This window comes from Epargyreus clarus, unplaced genomic scaffold, assembly GCF_041222505.1.
Source record: "Epargyreus clarus isolate Ecla_fem2 unplaced genomic scaffold, WU_Ecla_fem_2.2 ptg000023l, whole genome shotgun sequence".
In the NCBI taxonomy this organism is placed as follows: Eukaryota; Metazoa; Arthropoda; class Insecta; order Lepidoptera; family Hesperiidae; genus Epargyreus; species Epargyreus clarus.
In genome coordinates this window covers 820,237-843,638 of record NW_027332230.1, presented here as the reverse complement: position 1 = coordinate 843,638, position 23,402 = coordinate 820,237, and the positions used below count along the sequence as shown (strand labels likewise).

Sequence of the window (23,402 nt, the reverse complement as noted above, 5' to 3'; positions counted from 1 at the left end):
CCGGACAGTGCCTCGCTGTGCCTTCCCCACGACACCCGTGCCTTACGTTACGCTTTACCACTTCCGAACTCCGATTTGTACCCGCGCGCAGGTCGCAGCGATTTTTGACGGCTCAGCGTGTCGCGAGCCGGAATAAGATTCGCCAGTTGTTTACAAACAAAGCGGGCGTCGCGTTGTTTTGGTGCGTGATCGAGTGCGGTGCTGTGGTTGTGCGGTGGCGATGTGACCGGCCGGTCCGGAGGCTGGCTCGGATCGTGGATGAAAGGCTTCGAGGCTGCGATGGCGCGGTCCCCTCGCCGCATCGCAGCACGCCGCAGCCGCAGCAGGTCGCGGGAGCTGGTGCGACTCAAAACGCAGCTCAATGGAAAAGGTAAGATTTCTAAATAAAAAGTTCACATTCTAATCTGTTTATTGACCCTTTAGGTAATGTTAAAACGTTATGATAGTATTTCACTAGAAAATAAAATGCAGGGAGTCACGTATCTACCTACTTTTAGTTATTGACCATAATAATTATAACTGATGTCGTTTGTTGTAATTTCAATTTATAGATCCATTTAGATATGAGTTAATCCGAAACGCAACATATGCTTTCCTATCCAAACCTCTTTCCTACCGAATCTTTACCTTGACATTTTATAATAAACTTCCATTCTCTTAAAAAGTAACTGTCCACTTTGATAGTGACGTTTCAATTTCGTTCATTACGAGCAGTTTAAAGAGTTTATCCTATACACTTAATTTAACGATTTTATATCTATGGTTTATCTAATAAGACAATACAACTTTACACAAATAAATGATGTATACAGCTGAAAGTGAATAAACACATAAAAGGTAACTGAAAACATAGCTATGGAACTGATAACATACCTATTTTTATAAAGGTATTTGTAAACCTAATACTTACTATCAAAATTACAATAGCATATAGGCACAGAGCTAGACCTTACGAGATTGTTTACCCCTGAATGTCCTGATGTGTCACCCGGCCTAGTACACGGGCCTTTCCATTTGTGTTATAGGGTCACGTTACTCACAGGAAGACTCATGTAATATCGTCAGGTAGACTCATATAAACTGGCCCCTTTTCGTATTAGATTTTTAGCCTTTCCAGTAACTTATGATGAAATTAAATTTCCGAGTAGTATTGAATATTGCACCGATAGGCCCGTACGAACTGTCAGCTGCCTAATTTTCGGTATTGAACACAACTCATTAACTGCGAAGAACTAGCCGTTTTTGCAAAGCGTTTTTTTATTCCTTATTCATCTTCAATGTTATTTAACACGCATATAAACATATGTATTATTAATATTAGTATTTGATTTTACATCTTCCGGTAAAATCACGTAAATCCGATCGCTAAAGTATCATAACCACTAAGAATATCAGAAATACTCAGCAGTCGTGCGTGTAAAAAGTGAAAATACTTAAATAATTCTTCAACGTAGTATCAAATCAGCCTCCAATACCCTTCACTGCCCACACTACTTAATATTAAATTACAACATACGAACCTGTTTTGATGTCCACAACAAATGCGTGAAAAGTCATTGTTTACTTACTTTTTAAAGCTCTACATTTTCTACGGAACCGGTTAAACTGGTCCGATGACCTACATTCGAACTTCACCTGGTTTGCCGCAAGTGTCTTATGTCATGGCAAGCAACGCCGGCGTAAAATCAATCGGTCTGTTATCATAAGAAAGCTATTACCGTAAGTAGGCACCACGGGCACGCAACAACGTTATCGTGAAAAACGCGGCGTGTCCGACATTTTAGAAATGTATATGATTTTTTAAGTACGAACCGACACATCCGTTTCTGCCTTGAAACGGCCGTGTTAAGCGCTTATTCTTATGTTCCAACTTCCTACTCATGCGAAGCGACGCATTTATGGCCGATGATTGGGGGGTTTGTCCGGTAAAAATCCCACATGACCCGGCGTCGCTCCCACGTCGTCGGGTACCTTTTGAAGGCTTCCCCCTCGTATACAAAAAAAAAAGGTATACAAGTAACAACAAACGAGAAAGTAGGTCGATTTAATTGTAAGTGGCCACTCTTATCAATAACACAGGATAAAAGTCGTATCTGCGGCCGGCCACAGATGCTGCGTTGCTGCCACCGAGTGCCAAGTTCCAATACCTTCCTAAGCCCTTAATGATGTAAAAATATGAAAAGCCATCAATCTATTGGTGTCATTGTATAAGAAGGGACCAACAAGTTGTCTGTCTTTTAATAGATATTCATAAGTTTTAGAAGTATTCACAACGCACATATACGGATAACGCTATATGTGGATTGAATTACTACTTAATAACAATGATACACATAAAGCGGAAACGATCCAATCGCCCTAAAATATATTGTATGTACGACGTTGGTACATTTCCAATAACCGAGGCTGAGCGACGCCTCGAATACTATCAGTTGAAATTTGATTACGAAATTTTCCGAATATCCAATTTGGGCCTGTTAACAATAACTTCTACTATTCTATAAACATTGTTGCTAGGCGGTGTTTTCCATTAGGTATACAGACTATTTCAACCCCACCGGTAGAGCACATGACGCTAACAATCAGTATTGATAAATAAATTAAGATTGCTGGCAAAAAAATAAACGTTCCACAGCCGAATAACTACTTAATTGAGAGTTAAAAGGTTGTCATGTTGTCAATGAATGTTCTAAAAGTATGGTAGAGCTAACACTACTATAGAATTCATAGTGATCATTATCTCTTTTTACTACTTATGAGGGAATTCAGGAGTCCAGCCAATATTGGTGGCGGTAAAAGATTAGATAACCGTTTTAGCGCCAACTTTCATAGACTTTAATTCCTGACGACTTTTTTGATCTCCCACGCCACGCCTCTGCTGAAACCGGAGAAGAGGCCACACCTAAATAAACTGTTAAACCCAAGCTACTAATTGTAAAATAAGGTATCGTGCCTAGTATAGTAGTAGTGACATAACGAGAAGGTGGGATTTTACCACGCGAGGCTAAGTTAAGACCCTGAAAACGATCTCATTGAAGATTGATGCATAAACATTATCCAAACAAAAATGATACTTATTAATCGTCACCTCGTCATTACTTTTATTAATGTTATGTATCGTCAAACGGGGTCTTGTACACGTCGATTAACCTGCGGAGTCAATCAATAGGTTCGTAAAAGCCTTCTCACTTTGCCTAATACAGCGATATCATTCACTTTATTTTAGTTTTAGAGTTCAATTGCGTACGTTATATGTAAAAGCAATAGACTTTCACAGGTGAAGGTGACTACTTAAATTTATTAACAAAATATGAAAGCTCCTTTTTTAAGTACTCTCTAAAGTACGGCTTCCGTTTATGCTTTTTTGTGATAAATTTCAGAATGTTAATATAATTAATGTCTCTATTTTACATTTACAAACCTTTAAATCATGTTTTTTTTTACAAAAAAATGAACTAACGGACGAAAAAGCACATCTCCTAACAGTAAGAGGTCACTGTCACTTATTGACATCTATAACCGACTCCACATAGAACAGGGATTCGACTGGACGCCAATTACAGATGCGTTGCCAGCTGGGTCCGGTCAGCATGGGTCCGAAATTAATATTTTCATAAAGTGCACTTAAATATAAATAAAAATTTAAAAGTCTTCGTATAGCCCATACGATAGCACAAGAAAATCGTATCGTATTCGTTTCTCACTTACATTTTGAATTAAGTAATAAGTACTTATAAGACAATATCGTCTTCAAAAAACTTTAAAGGTAAATTACTGCATAATAAAGTTAATGTGATTCAAACGCATTAAAAATAAAACATAAAATATTTACGACCACATGCTTTCAGCGACTTCACGCCAAGCTACTTAGGATCGTAAATACCTGAGTATAATTATGATTTGCGTGTTTCCGACGTTTTTGGGCAAAGCGCTCACAGTGGTAATTGGCGAGCGACCTCACCTTGACACGCTGACCCACGTGTATGGCAAAATGGCAAAATAGCACATCGGAACACCTGCCACGCGACAATTAAACACTTAGCGGACACTGCGGCCCGCCAATAAAACCATAATGGATGATATCGGTCTTTCCGGGAACTGTGATTTTTTGAATTTTCGTATTATTATAACCACCCCAACGAATAACTAAAACTATAAAACGTATTTTGCTTTACAGATATAGTTACAAGATTTACACATAACTTACCTACTTAATTACACAGTTTTAACTTACGCAGCACTCCGCGTCAAAATGTATGTATAAAAAATGTTATCTAATATTATAGCATGTAAAATGTAGGTATATCTAGCATTTCCGCAAAGTCGTTACTTTGCGGAAATGCCAATACTATTATTTGTTTAAATAATAATTTCTACCGGTTCGCTGGATGTTTTTAGAATTATTTTTAACAGATTAAACATTATGTAGGTACAATCTTCTAAAAATAATCATATTTCGTAGTAAACCTCATCTTGCTTTTATCATTTCCCATTAATTTCACGTTATATAAAATTATAAAACATATTTTTTATTGTAACGCTAACTGGTCAATAAAGGTCGAATGCATTATTAGACTTAGCTCTGGCTCGTGACTAGCTTGTCTGGATCAATATCACCAACACAACCATTACAAGTTCAATGTCATTGTAAAATAAAACATATATTTTAAAAACATTTACGTTAGAGATCGTATTTACACAATTGTTTCATTTTTGTAAAATACTACCAGTAAACACGATAACTTTATAGACATGTTAACAGTTTGCCTTGCTAATACAAGGTAAAGAAAGCCCGTGGCAGCATCCGCAAATCCTCAATAGTATGTTTTCATCATAGATGATGCGTGTAACATGAACAGACATTCTAAACTCTACCCCCAGTTATTATTACCATCAAGCCAGCTAATAAACTATGTATGGATTGTTCCCTTATTCCTATTTACATATTTTCAGCTTCAATGTATAAATATAGTAATTGAACAATAATTTAAAAGTAAATAAATAGTAGGGTTGACATTTATTTACTTTAGTTATATAAGTAAAGGTGTACTTTTGAAATTGTAGCTCTACATCAATAATAATTATTTTAGGCAGCTATTGTATGCTCGGTATGTAGGCATAATTTTTTGGTTAAAGCTAGCCTTTGCTTAAGCAAATATTGCTTCCAAGGATACTGTACTAACGTAATAAAAATTAAAGAAATCGATCTGTAATTACTAATTAAGAATGTATGCAGCCATCGATTTTTCAGGCTACGGATTCATAATTTAAGACTATGTATGGCAAATTTCTCATATCAATTATTAATTATGGATTAGAAATAATAACATTAATTTATTGGAAACGAAATATGAAATATGGAAAAGAATTTTGTGTCCTCGGAAAATGGTCACCACGTCACTAACCTTGTGATTTCCACGTCTGGGTAGCCACATAAGGCAACTGTCGAATAGTAAAACCAGATTTATCGTAGATGAACTTTATCTTTTCATTAAATCCGTTACCAACTCGCTGTTGTGAACACTGTGAGTGGATTCACACATCTTTAAGATAATAAAAATATGAACCATATATGTAGGTACCTTTACGATATTTCCTGCATTGTTACTATTAGAACAACTAAAAATCGATTTATAAAAAAAAATATATACTCAATTATGCTTGGCGTAGAGAGTGCGATGATTTGTGTATCGTTATTCAAATAAAAATACTCAGCCTTCAGTAATTCCTCAATTTATTTTAGTAGTTCGAACGGGTTTCTCAGAAAATATAGAAAATTTTATAGTTATGCACTGCATTGTGTTAGTGTGTATCAAATAGAAATTCGTATGACGATCTTGTATGCCCGGTCATTCTGAGTGCGAGAATTCACAGAGTTTTCTTTCCGCCTCCGTAGTGGATTCCATCTCAAAGATCGCTTCTCATTCAACTTAGTTTTTCTCAAGAACTCTTTCCATTCTTTGACTACCACGAAACCGCGACGGCTACTTAATCGCGCAAAGCTGCGGTTTCTTCAATTTTTTCACGGTTAAGCGGGCTTTTACCAAATATTAGGTTTTACGTTAGTTACGCGAATGTGCAAGGTACTTAGGGACATGATATTATAAATTTGAACTCCAAATTTAATCTTTTTATTGTTTTAGTTACATCTTTATGTTAAACCATTACATGTTATTAAATTGTAACTAAGGACATAATGAAAACGTGATATTATTGTGTTACATACCATAGTGTACCGGCAGCCTTAAGTTAGCTATTACTGGTCTAAATCGGTTACCTATTTCGAGTTCACGTCAATACCGTTGACGTCATACTCGAAATATGTTCAATAGGTACTTCGATCACTAATAAGAATAGGTAGATCATTTTTTTCTCTACACGTGTATAAGTTTATTACCGGTAATAAATCAAAATTTTTGTGTTTTTTTTGTGAATAAAAAATGAAAATTAGGAAGAATTTTTAAAAAAGAATAAATATTTTTGAAGGTGTTCGAACTCTTTTGTGATTTGAGTGCGGCAGCGACACCACCAACCCTATTTTCGCTTAATAGCGCGGATATAGACTTGCTGGTTTGAAGGTTGTGGTTAAACAAAGATACCGACTTCCATCAACTAACCTAACCCAATCCAGAGACGCAGCAACATACGACTATTTTTGATCTGCCTCAGGTAAATCAGTTCTTAAAACTGAAGTCAGATATTGATTTCCATGGGCGGCCATATAATGGGTCAGAATTTAGAAGCTCATATGCCGCGTTGATTACATAAAAAATCGATAGTTTTTGTGATCTCCATGCTCTACATTATGTATTTCATAATTGCCATTTACATCACGATAAAATATTGTTTTACGGTTGTATGAATACAATGGTTTGATAACAATTATGCTTATCTGTATACCCGTCAGTACACACTCCAGAATTGGTAAATAGTCACAAAAATCTGAAATATCATTTCGTAGTCGGTTATCGTCATTTTATTACAATACATATTGTTTAAATTAGAGAATCTATAAAACCCCCAATAAGAAAAGACTTAACCATTGAATTACGTAGCAGTAAAATGTGTGTAGGTGGTGCCGCGGTTAACATACAAGGGATTTTCCGATGTAGTTACTGTAGTTACCAGATCTTCCTTCTACACCCAATCGTAGAAGTATAGATACATCTTTAAACCATTATTATTAAACCAAAAGAATTATTTCTAAATAAGCATTAGACAAACGCTGTCCAAACAAATGGTTTTCTAATGTTGAATAGTCCTTTGAATATAGTATTAAATGTTATAGGTGTATTTGAGAATCGAAATTTCAGTATTTAAAAATAAGGTTTATGATATTTTTACAGTAATAACGTTATCACAGTACTTTAATTTTAAGTATAATTACCTATCATTTACCGAAGCGAAGTGATTCCATCCTTGAAAGGAAGGTTGCAATAAGTAAGAGGTTGTTTATGGATTAATTACCTATATTATATCGGTTTAATTTCAGTGAAATAGTCCAAGGTCTCTTGAACAGTACGCTTGATACCAACTGTAATAATGTAGGTTATCAGACAGGTAATGTATTAATTAATTAACCCTTGTTTAATTTACTTCAGCTATCGGCAATAGTTTAACCTCGTGAGTCCTCAGGTGACTACTATCAATTGACTAATATCCGTTTACATTACCTAATATAAGATTTTCAAACGCACGGACAGTAGATGTCTACTTTGAGTAGGGATTATTTTTTAGCGTCACTCTGAATTTTAAAACAGAGTATTCTTCTAGGCTAATCAAATATGACAGGAATAAGAACAAAATAATGTACTGTACTGTGTACTGTATTTTAGTATGAATTTAATAAAACAGTTTTTGTCCCCTCAGCCGCTTTAATAGCCCTAATGTTTTCTTCTTCAGCACTCACAGGATATCATACACAGGCTTTATTTCCCAATTCGACAAATAAACAGGTATCTACTACTTACATCGACAGCACCAAAGCTCTCGACAATTTCTAATAGCGCATATTTTTTTCCAATCCATAAGGCACTACCGTATTTCTGTTACTATCCTCGAGTTTGTTAGCACCTTAAGTCATTAACTAAGTCATCGACACGCGCGGAACAAGCTCCAAGAGATTGCAGATAGATCGCGGGATACCACACCAGCTCGTGCTGCGTTGCGCAATACGTTACCCAATGTGTGGGTAACGTCGGCTTTCACCGGCGGCCAGACGTCAGCCGCAAGCAATGACCGCCACCTCTCCCGAGGCCACGAAGGCTGCTGGTACACTCGATCTTTTATTGATCTATCCAAAATTAAGTTCTTTATGTGTAAATAAGTCAACATAGAACTACACAAGAAATAATATCAGTATAAAAATATATAATGTTCTTCGTTCAATCATACAATGCGATGAAGGCACTTTTTCTGAAGCGTTCTCGGAGCGTGCTATGACATTAACACGAACGCTAAAAAAATATTTAAAAAAATGGAAGCCGGCGTTCCATTGTCGACCCACTTGATTTTGACGATATAAATAGACAATAACCTCTTACCATTTGATGGTCAACCTACTTTCTTGCTAAGGTTTGTAAAAAGCCTGTCAAGAACTATATAGCAATGTAAAATACTTTTGACATCTTATTGAAGAGGCTAAGGTACTCTCTAGTCGTGATACCTTTACGAGATCAAATAATTTTTTGCTTAAACATCGTCATCAATATGAGTAGATATAAGGTAGAAATTCGTAATTTGGTTTTTCTAATCCATACTATGTATCTTATTCCAAATACAGACGATGTTGTAAGTGATACACAATGCCATATGCACATAACTTGCAAAACAATTTCTCTCATTGTCGTCATAAAACCTGTCTACGATTATTAGAACCGCGTGTTTCACACGATTATCTTATCGCGAGTTGCCGTGAACAAGTTATTTTATTGCGGAGTTAATTCCTGTTGTTTTATGGCTTCGACGCCGCTGCTTTCTCCGCAGAACCACCACAATAACGAACCAATTTCATGCTAGCTACAGTATTCATAGTATAGGTAACAATTTGTATTATTATTCGTAGTAATTCTTTTGATAATGTTGTGAAGTGTTGTGTTGTGGACCCCGGGGCTTTTGGCTTGCGTCTCTCCCTAAGTATAACAGACAGTCTCCTTGGAAATACTTGAGATGCACGTGAAGGACATCGAAGATGTTCCAGCCTAGTGCCTAGGAATGATTGTAGATGAACTATGAATTCTCGAGGCACTAATGGATTTTGTAGGTCAATTGCTAATTTGATTGTCTTCATGACGAGGTATGGGAGAACCTTCCGCACATTAATGGTACTCGATGTGTGGCATTAGATGGTACATACCCATACCATGGCGCAACATCAATAGAGGAATTTCACGGAGGAATATGCCGGACTACTTCAAAGATGGACTGCATGCTCATTAGCTATCTTAATTTAGTAAAATATATTGCAATACTTATCTAGCAAGGTATACGAGCTATACGACCGTATACAAGATTTACATACGACCGTAAAATTTAATATTCCGCTGAATAAAACATACTTAACCAACAAGATACCAGATTCACTTATATTTGAGAGATAGTTTACAGCGCTCGTTTTGAGAAACTGTTTTAATCTCACCTCTCTAGGAACATTTTTGCGCCGTAAATCTCGATTCATCGCGATACTAGTATTAATCTCATGATTTATCTGCGTGCGTGCTGTTCTCCGATCCGGTTACAGGTAACATTCGGCAACCACTCGTGTTCACCACAATCGATCCTCGGTGAATTCAATACGGGTAAGATTCGTGTGTACTCTTAACAATTTTGTTTAATCAGTTGTAAATTGTAAAGTACTCACTTGATATCGCGAATCAAATTAGCGACCTTCGGGTACAGTATAATGTTCCATTGCTGTTGGAATGTGACTATCGCATACTTGGTTTACTTTTCAAAATATTCGTACATTTATGTAAGACAATGTTTTGAAATATGTACAAATATGGATACATATTTTAGTACTTGAGACACATCCACTGTATTGTGGCTTAACTTTACTTTCAACGATAGCGACACGAACGAGCGACCTTCACTCTTATTAAAATGTCTGCTATAATTTTAATACATATAATTATTCCATAAGCCTTTATCTAATGCTGAATATAGAACTCTCCTTTAAAGCATGTCGTAATCCCTACGCTTTGCTTTACTTGTATTTGTAATTTGAGAATTTCATGACGAGATTTAATTTAATACGAGTACAACCATCTGTTAAATGATTATCGCCATGTATTTTTTTATTTATTGTAATGTTTTCGTACATAGGCAATAACTAATTATGGTTGCCTAAAACATTGTTTTGGTAAAAAAACATATACTTAAGTAAAATATTTTTTACAATTTTCTGTTTCTCTACTGCTATTTGTTGCTTACCTGCTCCCGTCTTCACTGTCATATTCACCTGAAAAAATTGTAACGGTATTTTTTACTCGCCGTTAAACTACAAAAGTTGAATACTGCCAGCAATTTGGATATTCGCAAAATCCGCACAAATATAGTCTGGAAATTCTATTTTCTTTTGTAACAATATTTATTACCTACTGTATGAGAGGATCGATGAGGAATATATGCGATACAGACAAAAAACGTACCATTAAAATGTTCGGCACAAAAAATTGCTACTGATCATAAAAAACAATAACTTTGCAAGCTTTTCATACGAAATCATCGAACTGGGTTGAGTGTGTGCTTTTGTTTCCGCTAACTGATGCGGTGGTTTACAGCGGTCGCTATAAATAGGCCCGTCCGTCTGGTTGTCCGTGCAACACGTCGGAAACAGGTTATCCCAAACTCCATATAATGAATTCTACATAAATCATTTATCCTCTCTCATATTGTGCGAAAGAAGAGGGATATAAATAGCCGGTTCTGAGAAACAGATCATCCTCAGGTAAGCTGGTTTACGACTACCGGAAAACATTCTCGATTCTCAAATCTGATGCTTTTCCCTGGTATCTCAGTTGTAAACAATAAGATATTAATGTTCACTGAGTACTTTATTTCGTACATATAAAACATTTGAGAATTTGATTTTAATAAATGGGAATATAGTATTTTTAATTAATGTGACATGTTTTTATTTTTTTTTTTAATTTCATTAGTTTTATACTTGGCAATTTACATTGTTCTATTAATTCATGTTAGTTTATAAATGTCTATTATTTTATAATTAAGATGTCTGAATTGTTGTTTTATTTATTATGATGTATGATCCTTAGGTATTGAAATAAAAGATTGTTATTATTAAAGCAATAATAAATACTTCTGTTTATTTGGGTTTAGTTAGTGCTTAGTTGGTTGGGGCGAGTGTCTTTAAGTGTCTCTATAAATTAAATATAATTTCGCAATAATAGGGACAATCTGGTTTCATCTCGAAATGGTTGAGACCTAAAGCTTCTGCAGTGTAACCACGATTATATAGAAAATGGGCTGATCTATGCTTAACTATGTGTATAAACTTATTTTTTAATATTAATTACATCATTTTAATTACACCTAGAGAATTTATAAATATATCATGTCAAAAGGTGCTAGAGGTAAATTCTCTCACGCAAAACAGACATCACTATAATTACTGATCTAGGAAATTCGAATAAAATGGCGTAGTTTCATAATTTTTGGGATAGCAGCCACGACAACGGCACGCCTGGCAGGGCCGTGGTCTGATGGGGCGCAGGCACGCTCGCACTAGATAATATATTTTTATATACATAGTTACACGATGTGATAAATTTCGCACATCGACCAAATATATATATGGGTTACCTGAAGTCGTTTTATGGTTAATTATGATTAACGACCAAGTTGTAATGCCTCATATTTAGTAGAACACAAAACCGCATAACTGACTACCTGAGTAACTAACGCATTAACTAGAATAATTAAAAATAACAATAAGTCCGACTGCTTAAAAATAATTAACTGAAAAGGAAAAACTAAGCACTTGAATAATAAAGCTAATAAAGTATTACATTAAAATAGAACTAAAATATCATACGGTGCTGCACGCACTAATTTCTGACAAATGTAAATTATGTTTTTATTTTTATGTAACTTTCATTGCAAAAACACGTAGAGACGAAGACACAAAACCAAGATCCACAATGAGAATCCAAATTTATAATTGAAATATCGGCTCGGCTGTGCGTCGAATCCTGAACCCTCTAGTGTCGCCGCTCCGACACACATAACCCAACATAGTACAATCTAAGTAAATGCTGCAAATGAAATCCGACCATAAATTTAACCTTTAGTTTTAAAATTCGGACTCTACTACAAGAGTAACATAAAATCTATGGATTGGCGAGCATTCGCACATCGTCGTCAGTGCGTGTATGTCATATTTACCAAACATCCTCACCCTTGGCCGACTCGCTCCCGTTAATAGATCAGCATCGATTCCAGGGTCAAGTTAAACGTGACCTTGTCAACTGCATTTGCACTGGGAACACCCGCCAACATGTCAAGGTTGAACACAAATAGCACGTTACATCCATGGTTGTTTTGCCAAAGGAAATGGAATGTAAACCTTTCAATGGAAACATCTGAAATATTTGCTACCGTTCGCAAATTTTGCGTCGTCGATCAAATGTAGGTTCTTACGTAAGTTTATACACACGGATATTTTTGGACGTAGTGTACGAGTAAATGTATTAAAATGTAATGTATGTATTAAAAGTATACATGTAACATGTATGTTACCTTACAAAAAATAAATTTTTCGTATAAGCTAAATCAGTGTTCCCCAAACTTTTTGTGTTTAAGGTACTAGGAAAACTAAAATCTTTGGAGGTACACCACAAATTAAAAACTAGTTTTTAAGTAATATTAATCAACATTTATTGAAACCAAAGAATTAGACTGAACGAAACAAAACACCTCGCTCGTGCGCTCGCACGCTCGTACGCTCGCTTAGGTATTTTACTTACCCTTACTTACTAAAATAAGTTTATAAAATAACCTTCTTTTTCTGCGTCACACCAACTAATGATCACGGTACACCAGTGTGCCGCGGTACACACTTTGCGGAACACTGATTTGGATGACTCCCTTGTGATTCGATTCCGGTGCTGCCGGCCATGGTAAAGGATACATTTTAAGGGAAGACGTATTTATGCGAGGTGTTACAACTTAGTCCTCAGGGTTAGCATCCACCTCCACATATGTGGTCTGCTTATGTAGAAATTTAATCTTATCTGAGGATGAATATAGATGTATATGGGCGCAAGTAACCAGTAACCATAATGACTGATGCTCTTTTCGTCGTACTTCAATATTATAAAAAAATACTAAAAATAAACAAGTTTTGGTGTCCTTTACAAAAATGTCTATTACGAAGAATGTTTTTTGAAGAAGATTTGCCTACAACTCTTGCTACAGTACGCTGTAACGTGCTCACATGCCTGCAAATAATAATTAATGATCCCACCGTGTAAATACTCGCAGTTATCAGGTAGCGTCGTATTTTATCAAGTCTTGATTATCAACAGGCAGATGCTACAAGCCTTATCGTCATTATTAACCTGCTTATGACAATAAACTGATAAACTAGCAATGAAGCCATATGTATCTACAACGATAGATTGAAATGATTTTATAAATGAACAATTAAAGCTTAATAGTACTTACTAAAGATTTATTACATTTTATTAGATCCATATATGATTAACCATCCATGAGCTTAGTATACTATGGCCATAAATTAATAAAATGTATTGACGTCTAATACTATAATTATTAATTTTAATGTCTTTATAATTTTAATATGTATATAGCAGTGTTTTTTTGTGTGGGTCACGAACTCCTGGGGGATCGCAAAGAGAAAAAATAGAAAAAGAAAAATAAAATAAATGTGATCGAGTTCTATCAGCTGAATTTAGTTTAAGCAAGCAATTTAGTTTAAGTAAAGAAAGTAATTTTTATATTCAAACTAAGTATGATAAAAATTAGTAGTGTTGAACTAAACTTAGTTTTAATAATTGTAATCGACTATAGTACTATTGTATAAAACAAAAAAGATATCAACGTATCTTAAACAGCGTTCCAGAAGAGCCACTTGTCATGATAAATTAACCTTTTAAAAACTAAGAATGAGACGTTATTGGTTTCGGTCAGTGAGTAAATCTCGCGGTGCCAATACCGGTGAAGGTCGGGATAATTTGGGACTTCAAGTGGAAACCCAGCTCCGACGATTTAATAAACAAACCGAATAGCTGCCTGTGCTCCAAGAAATTCAATCTTAAAACAGTGGCTTAAGATCTAGAGTATATCAAAACTTTAGCCATTAAAATGTTTAAGTACTTAATTTATTCGCGACTTGCAAAACGTTTTTGTACATTCTTGTTCGTTGTGTGTTTTGTATTTTATCATGTAGTTTGAAGATAAAAAGGTAAAACACCTTTGGTGTGCATTTATATGATATTAGGAATTCGTTATAAACAGAAATATTAGTTAACGTTTTATGTAACAATAATATATCAGTATAATTTAGAAACCAATGTTCATTTTTAACACGCTTTTATTAGCTTGGGTTGTACGTTTGTATGTATGTATGTACGTAACAGTAACGGAATCTTTGAGCCCGATTTCTATCCACTTTGAACGTTCAGTTTAATTCAAAATTTTTATGTTTTAAATAATGTTATAAATTTGGACTACTTACATTAGTTTTATTAAAAATGGGCATTTTTAATTATTCAAATGTATCTGTAAATATCTATATTCTGTAAATTTTCGTACGATTCCGATAAAACAATATAAAATATTATAGTCTCCCAAAAGCCGTCGTATACTGTCAATAGTCACAGTCCTGGTCACAGTAATCATTAGTATGGCTATGTACGTATCGAGACAATTTACGTATTACGTATACAAGATGTATTGTATTTAGATGCTCTTGCATACGACGCCGCAACAGAAGCGGCACTACTATCGCGCCGATTTAGATTATGATAGGGACCTTTAGACGATCATTTCACCAGGAACGCCAGAGACATTTAATCTGTGGATATTCCTCAAATTCACCAATGGAATTGCTAGATTTCCATTCAATGCTATTTTGTTTAATAGTTGGTAGAAAGAAATACTATTTGGCTACAAGGAAAGCGGCAGTGCCATGTACCTAACTGGCCTAAAATTTAAATAAATTATTCTACTGCAAAGATTACGTTACTCTATCTATTTATTTATCAACTTTACACATTACGTGCTGTTTTGCTTAGTGTCTAAAATTTTTATTGGTTTAATGAAGTGAAAGAGTAATAAATACCTATAAATAAACGTAATTCTCACGTCTTAAGTGGTAAGCGAAGCTATGCATCCGTGACCCGCTTTTAAAAGGTCAATTCAGTTTGGTGTTTCATATAGATGACCTTAGGCCACTGACCTGACACCATATAATTGTATGGCTAAACGTAACGTTAAAGATGACCTTATAAGAGCATCTATCCATAAAATTGTCAAGATCTTCTGTCTTCTGAATCACGCTATCTAAATTTGTAATTATTATATTTTTTATTTAATTTAATTTAAGAATTATGTAGTTTTGCTAAAACGACTCTCTATTTATTGTACATCAATCTAGTTTAGTGTAGACAAGGTAAGCTAGCTCCAGACTAACCAGTTAGTCTAGAGTCGTATGTCAGAATACCTTGAAAAAGTCGGATGAATCAGGACAATCTCGCTCGTTTACTTTATTAGGCTTTCGAGGGCAAAGTAACTGGATAGTTGAGATGTTAATGTCAACGAGTACGTTGCTGCGTGTCTGTTTTGCAATCTTTAAATATATTGATAAAATAACTTTATAAAATTGAGAAGAAATTAAATAACACATTGATACGAATAAACTAACATGCCATTTCGATATGCGTCCGGACGCCACTAACGGTTCGAGCGTCTCTGCTACAAAACATATTTATAGATCTTCAAGATTTTCTTTAAAGTATTTCTTCTGTTGCCATAAATTAGTGCTTACAGGTCAATTTTGATTGGTATATTGAAAGATATATCCTAATTTTTTAACGTAACAGTATTTTCCTGATGAACTTCAAAGACAATCTATGTCTATTGTGAAAATGCTTTTAAACCTGTATTATTATGTTAAATAGCAGAGACGCCATTTTTGCACTTTTCGCGCTGTCTATATCTTATGTTACATATATTTGTATACAATGCTTATTACATTATATAATTATCAATCAATTGCTTTAATTGTAAAATATGTTGACCACAATTTTCTGAAAGTTGTGTGAATCTAGCAACCTGCGCGTAAATCATATTCTTAAACCTTATTTTGAAACACCCAAGTGTGCGACCAGAATGGGTTAACGACGATTAATCATGTAAAACCTATCTACCCCCCACCGCCCGTTAACCCTGATGTTTCAATCCGGCGGGCAGGTCGGACAACTCAATTAGGTCACATCCGACACCCGCACATCCGGCCGCGACCTAGGTCAAGGCCTCCTACCGGAATATTAAAGTCTACGTTGAATAGTTTTCTCTTATTTTATATATTTTAGAGATATGTAAATATTACAGAAAAGAACACATCAGGGATACAATTACAACGCCAGTATAATTTATACGTGATGGCCGATGGGGTGTTATGATGTGGAGTGTGATATTAAATTACGAAAAGTCGGACCAAATTTATTTAATTATATAATTAAGCTAAATCACTTTATAATCTAATGGAAAAAATACTGCATCGTTATCAAACCAGTATTGTCGCACCGTTGGGGTCTGGGCACGATCTCTCTCTTTGTGTGAAAGAGACTGGAATATTGTACATTGAAATATACGAATTTAAGGTTTGTTAATGGTACTTAAGTGTAATAAGTTAGCGGTGCCAGGATAATTATTTAGTACGAAAGAGTATAAGAATGCTACGGCCGTGCCGCTTTTTTATTATTTTTGTTCGACTTGCGCAGGCACTGCCATGCCTCCAGAAATTAGGCAACAAACGAAAATCATCACATCTGGTCCCGTTGTCCCATGTCCCTGTAGTTCCTAGTGTAGTTAGTAGTTAATGGCTACGCTATCCCCTGCCTGTTGTAAGAAGCGACTAGAAGGGGCTTCCGGGGTTGCGGGCGGCAAGAGTGGGAGCTCAAACCGCCCGGCTAATGATCCCGGGAAGGACGGCGGTATGTATGGTCGCATACCGTCGTGAACACCAGACAGTATGGAGAGCGCCCAATTCACCTGGGCGGAGCCCGATGGGACAACGCTCTAAGAGGGCTCCGGTTGCGTTCCTTTGGACATCCCGGAGTCCTCTACGCAGCGCCGAGGACGGTCACCGGGGGGTTTTAGTGCGGTAAGAATCCCGCATAACCCCGTGCCGCTCCTACAGCATAGGGTACCTTTTGAAGGTTTCCACTCGTAAGGAAAAAACGGTCCCGTTGTCCCAACGGTACGGTGTACTGCGATCTCAGATGAATACAATTTATCAAAAGCGGCCAGAAAATATTAACAATTGTTGCACGATGTAACTATATTACATAAACCATTACGATACACATTTGTAGATAGATAAATAGATTAAAGATTAGTTTGTAGTTTAGTGGTTCGGTGGTTCGGTGGTGCGGTGGGTCGTGTGTCGCTTAGAGCGGGCGAGCCGGCGGCCGCGGCGGATCAAGGCCGCCGGGTGAACTCTCCGGGAAAGGAGCCAATGTTGATGTCTCTACAATGTACATCGATTCCAAATTCAAAACCTTCAATTCACCTACATTGTGGACAGACGTAAGCGTGCGTACCTACAGTGGTACATGCGTGTAAATTATAGTAGGCTTATAATCATCTCTAATATGTAGGTTTACTATCTACTGTAATATTTTAATTAATCATATATTTTTGTTACAACTCTTTATCACGAAGTGTTAAGTATATGGTATTGTTTTTTAGGTTGTAGAGCCAGTCTTTTTGAAGGACTAGGTTGTTCCTGTAGTTCCGGGACTAGAATAGGGCTACGGTATCCCCTGTCTGCTGTAGGAGGCGACTAAAAGGGGGCTTCTGGGGTTGCGGGCGGCAAGAGTGGGAGCTCGAACCAGCAAGCGACCCCGGGAAGGACGGCGGTATGTGTGGTCGCATACCGTCGTAAACACTACATGGTGTGGGAGAAGCGAAAACTGCTCCCAGGGTAGAGCCCGTTAGGCATCGCGCTTGGAGGGCTCCGGTTGTGTTCCGTTGGAGATCCCGGAGTTTTCCAACAAGCGTTGAGGGCGGCCACCGGGGGGGTTTTAGTGCGGTAAAAATCCCACATAACCCGGCGTCGCACCCACGTCGTCGGGTACCTTTTCAAGGTTTCCCCCTCGAGAAAAAAAAAAAAGAAAAAATTGGTACCGCCACACCCGTTTGTAGCGTGAAGCAGTTCTTGCGATTCAGTCGAAGGGTGTGGATGCGAGCTGACCGTATAAAAGGTGAGCTTCTTAGTCCTCAGGAGAGCCTGTCTTGTCATGCGATGTTTACCTAACCGAGAAGCAACCTAAGAGTAGAGCAACCGAGAAGCAAGCCTAGAACACTGCGTGACGAGCTAGTACGTTGAACGCCGCATGGGTCGTCTTTACAACATAATATGTAGTTAAGTTATAAGCATAAAACACGATCTCAATCAGGGCGGGCGGCGGCGGCGGGCGGCGGGCGGCATCCGGCCGCGCCTGCCCACGGTCAAGGTCGCGCTCGGTTTACTGAACCGGGTACCGGATACAGCCTTGTTTCGTTCAATCTTCCTGAAACTTTGTTGTATCTATCTAACTTCCAATATGCACAATAAGGTTTTTCATAAACGAATAGACAGGAATCTATAGATTATATTATACTATGTTACTTCTAAGTATGAAATAGAATAATACGTAGATTGTATAAACCAAAACATGATTAGTAGCCAATATGCGTCAGATACATGTTAACTATAGCCTTAAATATTTAATACCTTCAAATACAATACTGAATGAAGATTATAATCATAAATTACAGTCTAAATCGATTTAGCTGTGATTGATTGATACCGGTGATTAGCTCATGGATATTTATAAATTATTGCGTACCCGACTTTCAGTCCAGATGCTATACCTTTTTTTGACAATTGAAACCTTAAAAAGAAACCAGGTGCCACGGGAGTGACACCCGGTTATGTGAGAATGCCCACTAAACCCTCGCCCCTCATCTCGTGGATCCTAACGTGACGCTACATGGAGTACTTCGGGATCTCCAACGGAACACAACTGGAGTTATACAAGAACGATGCTCAGGTTGTGCAATGTCCTCTAGGAGTCATTTACGATCCTCCCACCTGATATTATACCTATCTAAGATATTTTAAAAAGTCGCCGTTCGGATATACAAATGACCTTTAAAGTGTGTAGGTATCTATATGAAATCATCAATGCATAAAGCTATTAGGCCGTTTACCACAGAGACTCAATCAAGTACGTCATCGCTGAGGGCGCCACCGGCCGCACCCGCAGCAAAGGTCATACCGGTTACCAGGTCACTGGGTAGTGGATGAACCTGGGAATTGATACCTATATTGTTATACAGTTCTAATCATAATTCATCGCTTCAAAGGAAAAAAAATCTAAGTGACATTGCGTAATCTTTACGGCAAATTGATTTAAAGGTGCAATTTAAAAAATAAAAAAAAACTTACCTCATTGTTGGATTTCAATCATTTTAATATACGAAGAGATATTCTAAATATTTCAGGGTGATATGACGCTGTCGTAAGTTGTACCTGCTCGAAGTAAATAAATAGAATGATTTCCGTTAAAAATCAAATCTGAAACTTCGACAAGGAAACAGTCAAATTATAAGTGAAGTTGCGAAGACTTTATTTGTTTTAGGCGTTTTTATTAAGTTTAAAAAATCGTACTGCAAGAAACCTTAGTATTTAGTACTTTTTGGCAAGTTTAACAATTTAGATTTAATAAAAGTAGTGTTTATATTATTTTGTCAGCAGTTTATGATAATTCTAGTCAGATTATTGTAAGAAAATTGAGTAGAATATCATTTAATTGCATCTTATTCTTCAAAATCTTGCTGCAATAAAGGAAAACAGTGTACGGAACTGAATAAACATAAACGGTATGCGAGTCACAGCCGCCGAGGCCTCTGGGGGTTGAACAATAGCTCGTCTCGGCCGCCCCCGTTTCCGGGGTATTAATAACCGACCATCGCATATTAATTATGCAATATCATTTCATGATGAAGTTGTGCTTGTGGCCACATCAATTTTAGCCTTATGGATCAGTAATTACAGGTACCCATTCTTAATAGGTTTTTGATTTAAGTTGAAGGTCGAAGCCGAAAGGTTAAAGTTATATTTTGATTCTCCATGGGAACTAATGACATGTAAAAAATGAATATTTGTAACCTCTTGTAGCTTATGTTTGTGGATTTACAATAGCGTTACGAGAAAATCTATGTATAAATATGAATTTACTGCAGGTAGAGTCAAGTTGACTGCGGCGGCAGTAATATGGCTCTACCACTTTCTGGTTTAAATGGTATGCTTACATTTATAATAAGAGTTGGGAATCCAACCATTTTCACTGCGTAATTAGCCGTTTTTATTGGAAACTCGGAGCCTATCGGTGTTTTTTACAAATCTATTTATCCGCCACACTTTTCGAACTACAACAAATACAGCCCAATTCAAAAGAGATAATCGAGACTTTCGTCACGTTCTTTCGTGATGTTCGTTAACTTTGGAGATCGGTTTTGACCTTATTGACAAGCTATGCGCGTTTGAAAACGTTATTTATACGTATAAAAAGTTTTCTACTAACACAATGGTTAACTTCCCTGAGGTATAAAAAACGTAAACATTGCACAACTCCCGCGCCAGCGGCTCGCTTGTTGTTTTAGCTGAGTGCGCTTGGCATGCATCACTAGACTGTTTTTTTTAAACTACCATTATACACATTCCACGATACTGACTCACAAAAGTTATATATATCACTGATAACCTCATATAAAAATCTCATAAAACAAAATTGAAAATACACCAATATAAAGATTTAACCCGACTGGAGAATTTGCATCTTTTTCTGATAAAGTTAATGCGGCCAGTATTGTATGAACTCATCCTAACGCTGATACAGAGTGTTAATATTGTTTGAAATTATGTATTAATTAATTAGTTAGTAATACATGAATTATAAACACGGATCTTTTGAATGAAGATATTCAAAAGATAAAATTAAAATAATGTAATTATATAAATAATGTCGTTTTCACATGAGTCACTTGAACAAAGAGACAACAGCTTAATGATTAGCATTGCACATTTTATTTATGTTCCTGTACCGTTATATGCAAATCAGTTAATTTGTTTATTTAGCAGGTACTTAGTAGGTTGTTTATATTATTGATGTAGTATTTTTAAAGACATTTTTCAGTATTTATTACGTATCTACAATTTCATTATTTTCTCAGGCTCAATGATAGTATGTTATTTATTAAGTCTTTAATACAACTTTATTAAATAAAGTTTACTTTATTAAAATAAGTTTTTCCTAATAATTATTATGTCATAAAACACTTTTAATTTTTCTGCATAACGACAGCAGTGTTGAGCTGCTTTGTTCTGGTTTGAAGGGTATGGTAAGGGAGACATAGTTTTCCGAGGCGTTCCAGCTTAGTACTCAGGGTTAGCGCCGTTCTGTAGCCGTTCTGTAGCCTGTAGCAAGTAGGAATATCTAATCCTATCCGGGGTTAATTACAGATGTTCGTGGGGGGCAGAGGCCACTTACCAGGTGGAATGCTTGCTCGTCTGCAACTCCCATATTATACAATAAAAGATGTTACTAATTAAAACTCAATTAGTTACAACGCGAAACTAGTTTTATAGCGGCAGTATTTACCTCTTTGCTAAATGAGCCTCCAGCCTTGGCTCCAATTAGAGCTCCGCTTGCTAATTTAATTTCTTGTTTAGTACTTTAGACAAGAAGCTGTGTTCATAATTTATATTTCAAATTTATACATTTTTTGTAAATGGGCAAACATGAAATATTTTTTTACTTAATTTTATTTGTTTCTCTGGCTGTACCGGCTAATCTTCAATTAGCTGCAAATATTTTGCTGAGGATTTTACTTATATACAAGAAACCTTTTTATGTCTCATTTTGTGGTAGTGAAGTTAGTTTCTGCGCTTAAAAAATTATCACAAGTAAAGTGAAGATCGTTAAGTAGTTAATTTATAACTGAGAACCTCAATCGAAACATACAAAGGCCCAATATTATTTTATTGTGGCACTGGATAACAATATTACAGTACGTTGCTGTCTACAACATATATTACAATAATCTGCATAATATAACAAATAAGTAACATCATAATAGCATTCACAGTAGGTAAATTAAATCTTTATGTATAACACTACACTACTGCACTTGTTTACCTACATATTTAGTAGCATTTATAAAAAATAAATAAATTTACATTACATGCTTCATTAAAAAAGTTAAAAAAACTATATACTTAGGTATTTTGTTTGAATGAAGAAATATAAGATTTGCACAAGGTGTTTGAAAGGTGGCGAAACATCGACCTTGAAGCTAATCACGCGAAAGACGCATTACACTAATGCTCTTAATGCATCTATACAAGTATAATTGAAGTGGCTCTGTGATTTGTGACAACAGACATTATCTTACCTCATAAATTTATTTGCACGATACCTTACACACGACATACCTACTGTTTATTAATCTTTCTGCTTTTATTTAAGGACGGCCGAATCTTTCTTTAATACCAAATATATATATACGAGAGCCATGGATAATCTATTTCTTTTAGGAAGTCGGTTAAAAACAATTCATATTACAGTGTTATTGTTATGAGTTGTCAATGTGCTGAAAATATCAGATAACAAGCGCATGCCGCTTACATACTGATATGATATCATGTATCCTAATTTAATATGGGCTGAATAACGTGAAGTAGCTACATTCAATAATATTTTATATTCCACCAGCGCAAGTAATAATAATTAATAAAATTATATCTATCTCTAGTTCTATCTAAAAGTAGATATATATCTGTATCTACTTTTTAGAAGGCAGAAATTGTCAAATTTAGAACTTTGGTAGGCAAATCATTGGCCACACGTTGACCAATTACAAAGGTTTTTCTTTGATTGATATACATATAGGGAAAGGTATTTCCATACGATATCTTACAATTGTATGTTTCTAGTCACTTAGGGAAGTGAATAGATAGTCAGTATGTTTGTTGTACTTTATCTATGAACAATGAAAGCCTGCGTTGCGTCAGGGCAGCGGCGGCAGCGCGGCAGGGCGCGGTCGACGGCGGTGAGGTGGCCAGAATTATCGCCCTTTTTCACGCA

The 23,402-nt window shown here is 36.1% G+C and overlaps 1 protein-coding gene across 2 annotated transcripts in view; it reads left to right on the top strand.

The window, feature by feature from the left end:
* Nucleotides 1-23,402, top strand: part of LOC140751468 (phosphatidylcholine:ceramide cholinephosphotransferase 2) — a 118,785-nt gene continuing 95,383 nt past the window's right edge. For both annotated transcript variants that reach the window (XM_073085333.1, XM_073085335.1), the window contains exon 1: nucleotides 1-370. In XM_073085333.1, the coding sequence (XP_072941434.1) occupies nucleotides 259-370 (112 nt within the window). In that variant the 5' untranslated portion in view covers nucleotides 1-258. The remainder of the gene's footprint in view (nucleotides 371-23,402) is intronic.